This window comes from Equus quagga, chromosome 3 (assembly GCF_021613505.1).
Source record: "Equus quagga isolate Etosha38 chromosome 3, UCLA_HA_Equagga_1.0, whole genome shotgun sequence".
NCBI classification, from domain to species: Eukaryota; Metazoa; Chordata; class Mammalia; order Perissodactyla; family Equidae; genus Equus; species Equus quagga.
The window spans coordinates 14,674,513-14,691,147 of record NC_060269.1 but is presented as its reverse complement, the minus strand read 5'-3'; the positions used below and the strand labels follow the sequence as shown (position 1 = coordinate 14,691,147).

Below are 16,635 nucleotides of genomic sequence, written 5' to 3'. Positions count from 1 at the left end.
TCCTGAATTAATAGGTTGGTTCACTCCTATGACCTCAACCTGGGTCAAGTAATTATTTTATGAATTTTATTTTGAGCTGTTACATTTCTTTGTAAAATTCGATAATATTTTCCCCTTATATAGTCAGGACAAGTTGTGAAATTGGAATATTTTATCCTTTTCTCCCAGAATGGCATTTTCTGCTTTAAGTTTCTTCATAATTTCCTAGGGCTTACTGTTTAAGGGTTTCTTCTTTTTCCAATGATATTCCTCACCTCCCCAGCAGGAAGCTGAAATGAGGACAGAGGGTAGGGGACAGGATGTAAGCATTCCTGGATAATTTGGAAAGCATTGTTGTTAAAACTATACAGTAAGTTTCTCATTTAGGGGCTTATTTCTCTGATAATCACTATGGTTTGATCCTTAACCATTGTGGTGTTATAAAGATGAGTTTTCTCCTCTCCTCCAAAAGTTTCACGGGGCCAAATTGTTTGACTTGAAGAGCCTTCCTTGCTTATTTCCTCTCCCCCTTCCTGCCCCCCCCCCCCCCCCCATATGAGCAGCACCGTTTCTGGTGCCACATGGAGAACTGTCTTTCTCCAAAATCTAACTTGGTGGCGTGAATCGTTCCTTTAGTCGAAGCTTCTCCTTCCATTTAACTCTGCCCAGGGCCTCAGTGAGCTGCCCAGTCGTTTGGTGCTTTATGGTGTCTAGTACAGTGCTTCACATCTGGGGCGTTTTAGAGGTGGGGCCTGATGGTGGACAAAATAATAGCTTCTGATCTAAGCTGTAAAATCTAACCTATACCCTCTGTGTGTGTTGTGACAGGAATGATGTGGTCTGAGTGTAAAGAGCTCTGGCTGGAAGGACCTAGGGAATACATTTTGCAGTTGTGGAATGTGCTAGACTTTGGGATGCTCTCCATCTTCATTGCTGCTTTCACGGCCAGATTCTTAGCTTTCCTTCAGGCAACGAAAGCGCAACAGTATGTGGACAGTTATGTCCAAGAGAGCGACCTCAGTGAAGTTACTCTTCCACCAGAGATACAGTATTTCACTTATGGTAAGTTCTAGCTGCAGGGTTCTCTTATGTTTGGGGAAGGGTGTTGGAACCACATTTTGGAAGGAAATATTTAGTAGGAGGCATGTTTTGAATGTGTGTGGACAGTGGAGAACGCATGAAAACTGTGTTCGTCTCAAGGCTATGACTCTCCCATGCTGTATGACTTTGTTCGAGTTAATTTACTTCTCTCTGCCTTAGTTTGCAATCTATGAAAAGAAGATGTTGCAAGGTGGGAGAATATTACCTTTAAGCCTAACAACTTCATTACTCTTTTACATGCTTAGGACATGAAATTGTTTTAATTAGGGTAAAAAATAACTTGATACACTGCTTGATGAGGAAGATGAGTCCCTGAGAGCATGGACTGGAGGAGATAAAATAATAGATGGTGCTAAACTGCTGTACAGGTGAAGTGAAGAAAAATTCAGCAGAGGCAGGAAGTAGGAGCTAAAGTGACCATGAGGGGGTAAACTCTGGAAAACTTGTAGAAATGCTGGAGAGGAGGGCCAGCCCTGGTGGCATGGAGGTTAAGTTTGGCACTCTCCACTTTGGCAGCCTGGGTTCGCTTCCCAGGCACAGACCTACCCTACTCGTCTGTCAGTGGCCATGTTGTTGTGGCAGCTTACATACAAAAAGAGGAAGAATGGCAGTGGATGTTAGCTCATGGCGAATCTTCCTCAGCAAAAAAAAAAAAGAAGAAGAAAACCAACCAGGGAGGATTTGTGCTCCTCCTCAACATGACACAGAATGGAATTCATGCCAAACTTCTCTATATCATAAAGAGCAGGGAGACCCCAGCTGACATCCAGTGTGCAAGGATACTTGCCCAGCACAAACTGATGTTCAGCCTTGTTAGCCTCCCTTCCCTTGAAGCCAAGCTGGGGAGCCACAATTAGCAAATTTTCATATAGTTACAAAATCTTAAATACGGCAAAGACTTTAGAAATTATTGTCTAATCCTCATTTTATAGATAAGAAAACTCAGGCACAGAGTTTAAATGTGTTCTGATTATGAAGAATAACTCCTGATAAGTACAATTAAGGCTTACACTGTGATAAGTACAAGCAGCGTGTTAACATTATTGAAGAAGTCTGGGTGCCTGCTCTAAAATTAAGATGTACATTTCACACATTGTGAAATTTAAACGCATTATCTCTTATTGTCAGCAAGCAAAGATTTCTATATACCAAGGAGACCAGATCAAATGAGCAAATGATTACCATTTATAATTAAAGAATTAGCTACAGTATGTATCTTGTGTAATATGTATCTTTGTAATATGTATAATATATATCTATCTTGACTGTGTAATATAATCTTAACTATTTCAATGTATATACCTTGACTATTTCAGTAACTATTTAAATTTATTCACATGTGTCTAATGACTATCATCTGGAGGGAAATTTGTGAATTCAGGCTTCACTCCTTATTATGTGTATGATTTTGGTCAGGTTTTTAACCTTTCTAAGTCTTGATTGCTTTAAAAAGAGGATAATAATAACATGAAATCCATAGGGTCATTGAAAGCACAGTGCCTGGTACATATTAAACATTCCATAAATGTTAATTTTATTGTTGTTGCAAATATGTGCAATGCCTCCATTCTTCCGGGAGTGACCGACTTCGCAAAAGGTTAACCACGTAGTGTGTCGTTGACCCTCCAGGGAGATGAGTACCTAATAGTCTGCTGTGAACTTACTGAGTGACCTTGAAAGGGGTATTGAGCATCCTCATTCAGAATCTATATCCAAAATTTTTGTACCTCAGTAGCATTTTACATTTTCCAGGATCACATTATATTGCTCAGATATCACATTGACAGCACCATTGTTATTCAGTGACATTCTTCCATCTCGTAATAGGACATTTTAGTTGCATAAACTGTTAGATGAACTAATTTCCCCATGAAATATGGGAAAAGAAGTTTTGTGCCAACTGAGCCTATAGGATGACAAAATAGCTGGTCAATTAATCTGGTAACTGAAGGGACAAATCAGTCAAGTCTGTTGTTTTGTCATCCTGGACACAGTCTGTGTCTAATGAAGTGTTTTCCCTCTTTCTTAATCTTTTGTACTTTATCCTGTTTCTATTCAATGTGAAGTCAGCGAAGTCAGCTTAGTATCTTTATAATAATGTTTCCTCCATTAAAATAATCCATGTGAATGTAGAATTCATCTATTTCTGATTTATCATGAAAAATAGTGCCTAGACAGTTACGTCTAAAGTAATTTCAACTGAGATAATAGCCACCAAACTGTAGGATAGATCCTATTTAAGGTATTTATTTTGCATGGTTAGCAATGAATAGAAAGCTCCATTTTAAATCTTTTTTTCCCTTTTTTTCTAGCCAGAGATAAATGGCTCCCTTCCGACCCTCAGATCATATCTGAAGGCCTCTATGCCATAGCCGTTGTGCTCAGCTTCTCTCGAATCGCGTACATCCTCCCTGCGAATGAGAGCTTTGGCCCCTTACAGATCTCTCTTGGAAGGACAGTGAAGGACATATTCAAGTTCATGGTCCTCTTTATTATGGTGTTTCTTGCCTTTATGATTGGCATGTTCATACTTTATTCTTATTACCTTGGGGCTAAAGTAAATGCTGCTTTTACCACGTAAGTAAAACATCTTATAAAAAAGGTGTGATGAAGAAAATTTCAATGCTTGTAATAAGGATGTTTTTAAGAGAAAAAAAGAAGCCATTAAAAACAGTTAATACTTGGGGCTGGCCCCATGGCCGAGTGGTTAAAGTTCTGTGTGCTCTGCTTTGGTGGCCCAGGTTCACAGGCCCAGATCCCCAGTGTGGACCTACTCTCCTCATCAGCCATGCTGTGGAGGCGTCCCACACACAAAATAGAGGAAGATGGATTGGAAACGGATGTTAGCTCAGGGCAAATCTTCCTAACAAAACAAGCAAACAAAAAACAGTTAGTGCTCGTGTGTGATTACTTTGCTCCAAAGGCTCATTTCTTTGAGCTTAGTGAGCATTCAACCAGAGAATGGATCAGAATTTGGAAAAATCCTAGACAAAACTGGCTATTTTAAGAGAATTGGATAATAAATTTTTAATAATTGGATTTCTCTTACATTATGCATGACTTTAAATTTAGTTTCATCATTTTATAGGCATTACTACTATTTCAAAAAAGAAGCATCAGCTTTTATTTTAATGTATCATTAATCAGTATAGGGATTTGAGTCAAAAGAAATCATAGGTAAATGTTGTACAGCCCACTGTAATGGTAGGACCCCTTCCTTCCTTTGGTCCTTCTGTGCTGGGGACTCCCCTTCCCCGTGAGATCTTCCTTGATTCAGCTTCCTTGGTTGTTGTCCTTTTAAAGTCCCTCAGCATGGAAACATCCAGAATGTGAGATCCTCACTGGTGCTTAGTTGTCATGGAGGTGGGCCCTCCCTCTGCACTGTAGTCCTTCCAGGTGGGGAGATCATAAACCCTCCCTGCTGCCCTTTGTACCCTGTGATGTCACCGCTGGAAACAAACTAGACCTTCAGTAAGGTCCCCGTAGACTAAAATAGAATAACAAGCCCTTCCAGGCATCTAAATTGTTTTGAAATGAATTCTTTCAAGTAGTTAATATAGAGTGGATCTTAGGGGTGAAAGACAACTGAAACAAACTCTATTGTAATAAAGAAAACAAATCTGCGTGAACCCAGTAGGGGAAGGATAGAGAGATCCTGCATTCAATGCCATCCATGCCCCCTTTGTCCTTTGAACTCATTTTATACGTTCCCTTTTCTTCACTATGCTGTATGAGGATTGGCAACATGATATAGTGGAAAGAACATAGGCTCGAAAATCAGGCACACCTGGATGGGAATGCAGTCTGCTGTTTTCTAACTGTGGCCTTGGGTTAAGTTACTTAACATTTCTCAGTGTTAGTTTCCTTATTTTTAAAATAAGCGCAATAAGGTTTAAATCAGGTCGTTGTGAGGATTATGTAAGGTAATTTTTATAAAGCCTCATGCCCACGGTAGGAGCTCAGGCCCTGCCGGTGTCCCCTCCATTTTGTTACTTCCTCTCCCCACGCATAGATTCTCCACTCCTTACAGAGTCAAACAGAACGAAGTCAGGGGTGGAAGGTTTGCAAAGGAGTAAGAGAAAGGAGTTGGAGAATTTTGTGATATGGTTAAGTTATGGCAGGAACAAAAAGGTGGTAGTTTTTCTTATTCTCCTTTTACCATCTGTCCTATAACATCATACAATTAATGTTTCATAATAGACAGTAATTCTATAGGAATGGGAACCTCTCTATTCAACCCTCTAGCCCTGGGGTCTAAAATAACAGGTGTTCCATCAATATTTGCTGAATGAATTAATTAATAAACACACTAGTATTAAAACCTACAAATCTATAGATTATTGTTTAGAGTTAGTTATAATAAATCAAAAAAAGTACTGTTCTTTGGAAAAAGGACTTACTTTTGAACCGTCCTTTGTAATGGAAGTCTGCATGTGTAATTGTTTAATTTAAGGATTATTCTTACAGTTCACTGATCAGTGATGCCAACTTGACTATATGACAAAACCAGCCAGATTTGGTTGACAAAGTTCATTTAAGGGATAAAAGTAGGTAATTCGTCTGGTGAGGGCCTAAGTGCTCATTACTGTGATGGAAAAATCAGGAAGCAGTTTATATAAATTAAGAGAAAAGAACAGGAATCTTTCATTCTGTTGCCTCCTCTTCATTTCCAGTTAAGTGTAACTTTTAGGTAGGTAATATATTCATGTACCAAAAACATTCACACAGAGAGGTGTCTGCAGCAAAGCCCGTTCCCTCTTCCCCCGTGGACCCAGTCTCTTAGTTCTCCCTTGTTCCCAGACGCAATGGCTTCTTTTGGTTACTTTAAGAGAGATTTTTTTTGCATAAACAAGAATATAAATATTTGTATACCCCTCTTTTTATATTTAAATGGTAGACTATTTCACATTTGCTATATCTTATTTTTTCACTTAATACCGTATCTTGAATAGCATTTTATATAAACAGGAAGATAGATCTGTCTTATTTTTACCCTGGTGGCTGCATCGCATTCCATTATATGGATGTACCAGAATCACTTGCCCACTCCCCTATTGATGGTCATTTAGGTGGTTTTTATTATTCCCTACTGCAGGGCTGCAAGGAATATGTTTGTACTTACTTTTTTTGAAATAGGTAGATAATTTTAACTCCACCCTTGTTCTACGCCAGAACACCTGATTCATATTTCTAACCACCTACAAAATCAGACCCTAAACTTCCACCCTTCTAGGAGAAAGGGATGGTATTATGGCATGACTTCAGCTTTCTCCTGCTGATTTCAGAGAATTTCACTTGATGATAACTTACAGAAAAGCTGGGAATTGGTGCCATTTAATCACCAGTTCCTGAAAGTCTGAGAAAATAATTTCTATTGAATATTATAGTAAAATAATTCTACTCTGGGGGTTTATGATGATGATGTTTTATGATGGAATTTTACATCTGTACAATATTCACACCCTAAGGTGTTTTTACTTTTGACTTTTTAATATGAAAACTGTTTATTTATTGTATACCTTGTTCTTTCAACAGTGTAGAAGAAAGTTTCAAGACTTTGTTTTGGTCAATATTTGGCTTGTCCGAAGTGACTTCTGTTGTGCTCAAATATGATCACAAATTCATAGAGAATATCGGATATGTTCTTTATGGAATATACAATGTAACTATGGTGGTCGTTTTACTCAACATGCTAATTGCTATGATCAATAGTTCATATCAAGAAATTGAGGTAAATCTGTTTTCTGTCCATGCTGTCTATCCTTGTACGCTGTAATAGCATACTGATGTGCTTTCGTGCCCTATGGAGCAGCTCAGCTCATGTGAACAAAGAGGCTTACACCCAGGCAGAGAGAGCCATGGCCTTTCTGTTTTCCAGTTGGATAGATGGGCATATACCTTCCAGTGTCTTCCAGGAGCACAGCAGGGGTCCCCATGAATTGACCATCACTCTGCCTTCTCTCAGGTTGTATTTCCAAAGTTTTGAAGTTTGTGGCTGGAAGAAGTATTGGCCATGGGAAAGTTATTCTCTCCTAGGTGAGCCAGCCAACCATCTGAAAGATTCTGGTGGAGGAATCACTACACGTCTGGCAAACATTGATGATGTTCTTTATCCAGTCAGAATTTTTGGTATTCTAGAAATCACTTCACGTTTTGTTTCAGATCGGGCTTGGTTTGGTGTCTTCCCTCATCGTCGTACATGTTTTCTTACATCCTCCAGTTTAGAGCTCAGTATCTTTTTAGTGCTTTGCTGTTTCTTAAGTCCACTGAATCTCTATGTGTGTTTTAGAAACACATAAGATAGTGTTCTCAAAGCAAAAGGTATGTCCTGCAGAAATGACAGATGTGGTTCTCTGAACACCTGCTTGGGTATATAAATGGCAGTCTGGGCAGTGTGAAATGAGTGAGCCAACTTCCTCCAACTACGGACCCCTCCTCTTCATTTCTTCTCTGCATCCCTTCTACCAGTTAGGATTGTTATGCCCATCACAATGGGGCAGCACTGAGGATAAAAAAGAGAGAAGACAGGAATAGGCTACTGAAGCCCTTATGTGACATTTGAGGACATATGGCAGACACATAAACTCCAAAGTGCAGTTTATCTGAGTGCTGTTTTTTTTCCTTTGCCCTTGGAGTATAATATGCTATATCTACAATTGGCTTGGATGGGTCTAGTTGAGGAGGGAGGGTGGCAGAGAGTGGGGAGCTATTGTTGAATACGCAGCATTGGCCAGGGCGGGGAGGGAGGGAGGCATTAATCTTTTCATCCTTCCTTGACCCTGAATTCTTCTTGTGTTTTTGCTTTGTTTTTGGATGGGGGACAGGAAATGCTGCTTAAATTTCAGTGGGTACAGATAGAGGCATATGGAAGAAAAAAATTTAAAAAATGAATATCATAAAAGTGATACTCTAAATATTATGTATGCCAACAGAGATTATTTGCAGATAAGTATATATAAGTCACTTACATATTTCAAAAGCATAATTTAGGTTCATTGTAAGACCCTACTGGAATCACTTATTAGAATATTAAGTTTTAAAAATGAGTTGTTCTTTCTTCTCTGTTTTTGTGACACAGGACGACAGTGATGTAGAATGGAAGTTTGCGCGTTCGAAGCTTTGGTTATCTTATTTTGATGACGGAAAAACGTTACCTCCACCCTTCAGTCTAGTTCCTAGTCCCAAGTCATTTGTTTATTTCATCATGCGGGTCATTAACTTTGCCAAATGCAGACGGAGAAGGCTACAGAAGGATATAGAAATGGGAATGGGTAACTCAAAGTCCAGGGTAGGTATCGAGACCTTACCAAGACCTTAAGATAAATGTTTTGTCTTTCTCCTTGTCTTTCCATGTTGGTTCAATAATTTTTATGCGTGAACTTAGAAGATGTTGAAAGTAACTGTCCATTCCATAATCTTTCATAGACTAATACTTTATATCTTCATAATGTTTCAAGAAGTCACTTAGTCTGTACCTTGCTTTTGGTTAGAATTTCAGGTAAACTACCAGATTAAAAATAAATAAACAAAAGAGCTTCTTTATCTTGTTAAAAGTAAAAAGAAAAGTTGTTGTTAGAAAACACTCCATTTTTTTGTGTTCCATGCTTCTCAACTGTTACTCTGAAGTTAAATAGTTTTTACCTCACGTTTTCCTCCTGGTGGTGCGTATAGTTCACCGCTATCATATTCTTTTTATTTGTAGAAACCCTTTATTGGGCTAAATAATCTATTTTCATTTAATATCATAAAATCAATACAGGTCTAAGAGCATCCTCAAATATTAACTATAAATACCTGTTTTATAAATAATCAAGAATAGATTGTCCTTGAGCTGTCCCTGTTGAGTCATACTTTGATTTTAACAAAGATGAGTTTCATGATAGCACTTTATTATCATGAACTTAATTTTCAGAGATAGAATTGGTATGGGAGACAGAATGATATGAGAAGAACTTCAGATAATAGGGAGCGAGGCAGAAAGGAGCAAATTTGTGGAGTTAAAATATAATTGCTACCTAAAGTTGCAAAAATGGTCCATAGCTGTAATGCCCTGGGAGCCCACAAGATTGCAATGTTATTTCCTTTAGGTTCAGGCCTTCCTGAGCAGAGGTAAATATTTTTTCTCAGTTGAAGCTGGGAAAAAAAGGCTGAATTAGTGCAATTTAATTTCTCACTTTTTTAAATAGATGTGTGTTTCCGAGATTTGTAATACCCTGGCATCTTATTCTCTAAGAAGGTGGCCCTTTAAACGTTTTGTTTGTTTGACCTGGATGTGGGCTCTTAAGGCTATTAGGTTGCAAGGCAGTGATTGGCTGTGACATCCCATGATTTCAAATAATACCTCCTATGTAGACAGTGAGAAGCAGAGTAATGTGAGGAAGACAGCCTTGGTGTTAGACCTGGACTGGAGTTCTGGTGCTTATGGCTTGTTAGCAAGTAAAATGGATGAATCTCTTCATCACCCTAAGCCTTAATTGTCTCATCTGAGAGAGAGAAAACTTCGTAGGGTTATTATGAGGATGATATGAGATGTACAAAGTTCCAGCCTCAACAAATATCAGTGCCCTTCCTCATTCACAGTTTTCAAAGTGCTTTGCTGTACACTTGAACCTCATGCAACACTGTGAGGTAGGTAATATCGTTATTCCCATTTTATAGATAAGACAACTGAAACCATTAAAATAACTCACTTATGCAGAGTCATAGGAGCTAGCCAGGGTGAAGTAGGTGCAAATTTGAGTTTTCCACTACGAGATGCCAGCTCCTTCTACTGCACCTGGCTGCCTCCTGCTCCAGAGCAGCTGTGGCTCTGGCTTGGTTACTGCCCTGCTTCTTCCCCAGGGCTGTACCTTCAGCTTTGGGGGCAGCTGGTCTCTTAAAGGGGCCAGGCTCCAATTGCCACCCTGGGCAACTCCTGCTACTGCTGAAATAGACTTTGTTCTGAAGTCACTTTGTTTCTCTGGAGATTTATTAACTGAAGCTTTATTATTTAAAAAAGAAGCCTGTCAAGCATGAGAACTCACAGCTCTTGCACTTTACACCTTAAAGTTTTCTTTGTGTAGGCAACTGATGTCACTGACTCTATTCCCAATAGTCATAAGCTGGAAGGGGGAACGCTAACAGTCTCGTTGAGAAGAGCGCCTTGTGGTGGCTTGTGGCTACCTAGGAAGCGCAGCTTGTGCACAGGAATGCGAGGGGAGCGCTGTGCCCCATTTAGGGTGTCCTCGCCTGTCTGTATTGCACCATTGGCGGGAAGAATAGTTTTGCTCAGAGAGGTTGCTCGAAATAGAAAGGAAGGCTGATCTCTCAGGAGCCATGATTCTTAGCTTCCCAGTCTCCCCTTACTGGTTAAAAACTGCCATTTTGATTTTATTTTTAAATTGTGCACGGAGCTGTTTAAATCCCTTTGATCTATTCATAGATACTCTCTGTGTACTGAATTTAGTAAAAATTTGGAGAAATTATGTTCTTTTTTCCTTTTTAGAAGAAAGAAAGGAGCCTCAGGAGGTCTTTTGCGTTAATCTAGACAGCTAACCTTGGTCAACAGTCAGATACTGACCTCCAATGGCAAACAGGAGAATTAACTTTGTTGGCCAAGGGTTTTTCCTGACACAATTGTAAAAGAACAAAGTTAGGAGTGTCCTTGCCTATCAGAGCCACTTCCTTCCTCCCTAGCATCCTGCACCTTCGTGAGTTAAGGATGGTGGGAGAATTCAGGTGGTGAGGCGGATCTGTATTTTTGGATAGGGGGAACCTGCCTTTGAACCTCACCTTATACGTAGCAGCTTGCCCACGAATAAGAGGCAGACCCTGCTCACATATGTGAAGAGTACACAGTAATGGTGCGTTCCTCTTGTTTTCTCTTCCTACCCACTCAAAAGTCAAACCTTAAAAAGAAAGAGAAAAGAAAAGAAAACCAAATTCTCTAGCCTAGTTTTCTCCAACGTTGTAAACCTCACTCAGTATAAGGCCAAGATACTTAGGAAGATGTCTTATTTTGGCTCATATTTTAGGGCTACAAAATACCAAATGATACTCTCCCACCTTGTAGTGTATTTCTGTTCAAGTGTAGGAGAGGAACGTGGGCTCAGGAGCGGAGTTGCTTCTATGCAACTTTGCTTCTAGATGCCATGCATACGTTTGATAAAGTATACAAGGTCCCCAGGAGCAATTATGTTTAGAACGAGCCAAGTTTTAAAAATATTTTTTCAATTAAACAGTTCCATTACAGTGTGTCTTGCCAAGATTTTGATAAATGTAAGCATGTTCACATTAATTTTTACCTTTGGAAACACATGAAATCACTTATAAAATTCAACTGCCACAAAATATTTCTCATAAATGTTGACTCCAAAAATGTTATCAAGGAGAATAAAGTAGACTATATTTTTGATTTCCAAATGAATGTATTCTAATTTACTAGGTTAATTGTATTTTTTCCTAGTTAAACCTCTTCACTCAGTCTAACTCAAGAGTTTTTGAATCACACAGTTTTAACAGCATTCTCAATCAGCCAACACGTTATCAGGTAAGCATCCATTAGACATATGTCTTTATCTGTACGGAATTCCATATATGTCTCTGTGTTCGTGTGTGTGTGTGAATAGTGAGTAGAATTCTATTCTTTGGATCTACTGTGAGGAGAGAACGGAACAGAGAAAATAGGACATTAGTTGGAGGGGACTTCAGAAATCAGAGTCCAAGTCCTTCCTTTTTTTTTTTTGTTTTTGGTTGCAGAAGAGTTCCTTTGCGATGTTGAAAGCAAAATGTTGCCACAGTTTCCAAAGAGCACTTACATAGACCTTGAGCTGGAGAACTCAGTGGGAGATATGGTACATTAGGAAAATAATGCTCTCACGGTGTGAAAACCTATTACGTTTCTCCAGATAATCCCTTTTTCAAGTGGATCCTTAGGCTCTACTGTTTCATCAGTACTACTTTAAAATATCTTATGCATTTTCATATTAGATAATGACATTTTACACTATTCTCCAACTCACAAGAGGTTGTAGTCCTTTATTTTCCATCTGGTTGATCATTTTGACTATAAAATCTTTAGATTTATGAGGTGTACAAGATCACAAGAAGAGACCAAGGAATTTATAATGTATGATGACATCAGTTAGTGGGTATAATCCTCTTCTTCATACAATTTTCTTGGAAGCAGCAAATTCTGCAAAATTGCTGGGCTCACCGATTGTCAAAGCCTTGCTTTTAAATGGTTACATTATATTCCATTATGTGGTTGTATTCTTTATTAGTCTTTTATTGATGGAAGTAGAGGATATTTCCAATAGTTAGCTATTACAGGCAATTACAGATATATAAGGTGCATGGCATTTATATACATGACATTTGAAACGTGCAGATCTACAAAATTGTCTGATTAAGGTATATCTGCATTTTGATTTTTTTAGCTATTATCAAACTGATTTTGATGGAGCTTGTATCAATTTATGTTCTCACAACAAATGTATGAGGGGGTCCATTTCCTCCTTAATAACCATCAATGTGTTACCGAAGTATTTTACCTTTGTCAAATAGATAGATGAAAAGGATATCATAGTGTAGTTTTACTTTGCATTCTTTGTAATGAATGAGCTTGACCATCTTTTTATGTTTAGTGTTCTATATGCTTAAGACTCAACATATATTTACTTTTCTTGATGGGCTTTTTGTTATAAATCAAGAGAAATTCTTAAAAGAATTCATTAATTAATTCTTAAAATAATTAAAAATTCTTTTAAGAAAATCAGCCCTTTGTGATATGAGTTGAGAATTTTTCCCCCTAGTCTGTGTGTCTTTTTAATACTTATGGGTGTTTTTTCCCCAATTTTTTATTTTTGTGTAGTCAACTTTACAAAGTTTTTATGGCTTCAGATTTTGTGTCCTATTTAGAAAGATCTTCCCCCATATGAGAATATTTAAGAAATTTTTTTACCCATATTTTCTTTAATACTTTTATGGTTTCACTTTTTATGTGAAAATATTTGATCCATATAGAATATATTTTGATGAAATGTGTGGGATGGGGATCCAGATGATTACACAGCTGCATGTGTTGAATAATCTATCTTTTTTATTGATTTGAAATACCACCTGTATCATTTACTAAATTCCTATATCTACTTAGATTTATTTCTAGGATTTCTATATGCTGTAGAACCACATTATTTTAATTATTATAGTTTAAAACAAAATCAAACAAACAAAATACACAGGCGCACACACACACGCACACACGTCCTTACTTTAAGACTTTCATTTTACACAATTTTCCCAGCAGTCTTTCTTGTTTATTTTTCTATTTGAAATTTAAAGTTGGCTTGTCTAGTTCGTAAAACATTCTTTGGTACTTTTGTTGTGATTGTGTTAAGTAGAATTGATGTCTATATAATGTTCTGTCTTCCTTTTCAAGAACTTGATATACCTTTCCATGTGTTCAGATCTTCTTTTTGTGCACTCAGTATCATTTTAAAGCTATCCTCATATTGTTTAAATTAATTAGGATTAGATTTGGTGCAAATCAGGGAAAACCACAAAATGCCAACCACTAAGGAGCTAAAAGAACGTAGAAATGTATTTCTCTCTCCTATTCAAGAAATCAGGAGGTAGTCATTCGAGGGCTGGCGTTCGGTACCTACCAATGTCAGGGACCCAGGCTTTTTCTTCATATTACTTTGTCACAAATTTTTCAGTGACAATTTTTTTCAGATTTTTTCAGTCTAACCTGATTCCATAGTCCGAGAAAGCTACTGGAGCTCTGGCGATTACTTCTTCATTCCAAAATACAGTGAGAAGGTGATGGGGAAGAGAGATCCTTCCTCCTATAAGGAGCTTCTGTAAAGTTGCACAAACAACTTATTGTCAACGGAGGCTTGGAAATAAAGTCTTAATTCCTAGAGGCCATGTGCTGAGCTAAAAAACCAAGGAAGAGAATTGGCAGTCTCTGCTGAAGTGGATTATGTTATTTGTCATAGTGCTTATCTTTATATCTTTACACATACATATCTCTCTGTTACTTGATTTATAAGTTTCAAGTTTTGTCTTTTGACCTCCCAACTCTAAAATATGAGAAAATCGATGTGTTTATTTTATCTTTCACCATTTTCCCCTTCCCCTCCCAGCTTTTGCTAGTTAAGTCATTAGAATGGTGGAGGAGACATAAAACCTTTCCTCTACCCATTAGGTTCAGTAGCTGGGCCTTGCAAATTAAACTGACAAAAGACAGATTAACTAGAGGGAAAAACAGAGTTTATTTACACATGCAGAGTGCATACACACAGGAGAACTCAGTGATGAGTAATTCAAAGGGGTAGTTAGAATTTGGGGCTTATATACTGTCTTAGCAAAGGGTGATAAATTTGTAGAGAAGTGACAACACAAAGAAAAAGAGGTTTGGGTTCCTAGGGGCAGTAAATTGTGGAAAAGCAAATGTATGGGGAAACTAATGGTGGAAGACTAGGGGTACTTTAGTAAAGTTTGTTTGTGCAGACCCATCTCGGTGCCAGCTTTTTGTCTCCAGTGATGACAGTTGTTTTTCTTCCTCCTGGTATGAGAGAGAGGAGGGGGAAGACGTTCACAAAGGGAAATTTATGTCTTGCTTTTAAGCATATGGAAGGAGAACAGTGAGCTCTTTCTGCGTTTTCTGCTTCTTAATTGCCTTCAACTCAAAATAATCCTTATGCCATAGTGATATATTTTCGGGTGGCATATTCTGATCCCCTTCTCTACCTTGTTGGGATTATAACCCAAATTTGTTTTAGTTTTAGTCCCACAGTTAAACAGAGTTAATCCGTACCACCAGTCTTTCTGCCATGATTTTCCATTAATCTCTTTGCTGGCTGAAGTTTGTCTTCCTATAGTTTCTTCCAAAAGAGCTCATGGAAACTATGTTCTCTGAGTTATTTCATGTTCTAAACTGTTTTCTATTTTCTATATGTTTATATTGACTAGCTGTAAAATTCTTAGATATGACTGTACTTTCTTAATGTATTTGTAAACGTTGCTCTCCTGCTGCGAGAATGGAGTGTTGATGTGGAAAAGTTCGTGGCCAGCCTGATTGTTTTTCTCCTGTAGTTGACCTGAGATTTTGATTCGAATACCAAATTTTCTTTATCTTTTAAATCTAATAACTTGCTATTGATGGTTCTGTAGGTAGATCTGTATGAATTTTTCCTGGCATAGAGTATGGTTTTTCAATCTGTACTCCAATGTTCTTTTATTTCTGAATAATTTCCTTGAATTCTATCTTGAAATATTTTTTCTGTTCCATTGTTTTGGATCTCTTCTGCAAAGATGACAATTAAATGCCTGCTGAATCTTCTTTGCCTGTCTTCCATTGCTACCATTTTTTCTCTAGTCTAAATTTCTCACCCATTTCTCTTTTTTGGCTCCTTTTTTATCGTACTTATCTTATTCCTGTCTATCCTCATATGTGTTGCTTCACATTTACCTTTCATTTCTGCGGTGATTTTGTTTTTTCTTTCTCCTCTTGAGATTTCTGAGCTTATATTTCATCTCCTTTTGGCTTACCATATTTTCCTTGACCTATTGTGCTCTTATTTCAAAGACAATATTGGCCCATATGTTTAAGAAATTGTGTTTAAATAATGGCATTGTATATTTTCATCTTTTCTTTAACATTTTTCTGATGAGTGTTTTCTATTCGCTATGTGTTTTATCCTTTTTTTCTTGGACTATCAATATAAATCTTTATGTAGATTCATTAATGATGATTTTTCAGCTTTGAATGAAATAAGTTCTTCTTGAACCAGCTGCTTTATGAGGGTGGAGTGGCGTTGGAGGCTTCTAGGCCACCCTCCAGGCTAACAGGAATTTTCCTGTCGGCATAGGATTATATATGTGAGCTCATTTTTTCTTTATTTTTCCTTGACAAAGAATAGCACTACAGGACTCTTCACAAGGCAGACTCTCCCTCTCCACCTCACTGGTTACTTCTCGAAAATATGGCTCTTCTTTATAGTTTCTCCCTTACCCCTGTATTCTCAGCTTGTTTAGACTTTGCATCAAAAGGTCAATGGGAATTCTCAGCCATGAATGTCTGCTTTTGGCATTTCCCATTCCCCCTTTTGACCTTTTCATATAACCTTCTTAGAAAGGGTATGGATGCTTCCAAGTTTCATTAAAGGAGTTTGTGTTTCTGTTTCTTATTCTTCTTGTTGCTTTTGAGCGATTTAGAAGAAGTGGAGAAATTTCTAAGTTTACTGTCAAATTCAAGCTTCTTGTGGCTGAGAATCGTTATGCTTCTATGTGAGATGATCCTTGCTAAATGCCTAGAGACTCCAGAATCCTATACTTCATATTTTCTAAGGGAAGTGTTCCCTATGCCTCTGGTGTAACCTTCTGTGGCTCCCTAAAAGAGATTGGAGAAAAAGAACAACTCTGATTTAAAAAGTCTCAATCAGCTGTACACACACCAATTAAACTTCATATAAATGCCTTGATCGTATTTAGATAAAGTCTCTTTAGGGGCTCGCCATGGCCCAGTGGTTAGGTTCTCACGCTCCGCTTCAGAGGCTTGGGGTTTCACTG

The 16,635-nt window shown here is 37.9% G+C and overlaps 1 protein-coding gene across 6 annotated transcripts in view; it reads left to right on the top strand.

The window, feature by feature from the left end:
• Positions 1–16,635, top strand: part of TRPC3 (transient receptor potential cation channel subfamily C member 3) — a 73,451-nt gene that overhangs the window by 39,456 nt on the left and 17,360 nt on the right. For 5 of the 6 annotated variants that reach the window (XM_046655801.1, XM_046655800.1, XM_046655804.1 and 2 more), the window contains exons 6-11: positions 808–1,041; positions 3,393–3,657; positions 6,616–6,811; positions 8,159–8,368; positions 9,661–9,708; positions 11,525–11,608. In XM_046655801.1, coding sequence (XP_046511757.1) covers positions 808–1,041; positions 3,393–3,657; positions 6,616–6,811; positions 8,159–8,368; positions 9,661–9,708; positions 11,525–11,608 — 1,037 coding nt within the window. The remainder of the gene's footprint in view (positions 1–807; positions 1,042–3,392; positions 3,658–6,615; positions 6,812–8,158; positions 8,369–9,660; positions 9,709–11,524; positions 11,609–16,635) is intronic. The other variant, XM_046655803.1, reaches the window with a different exon arrangement.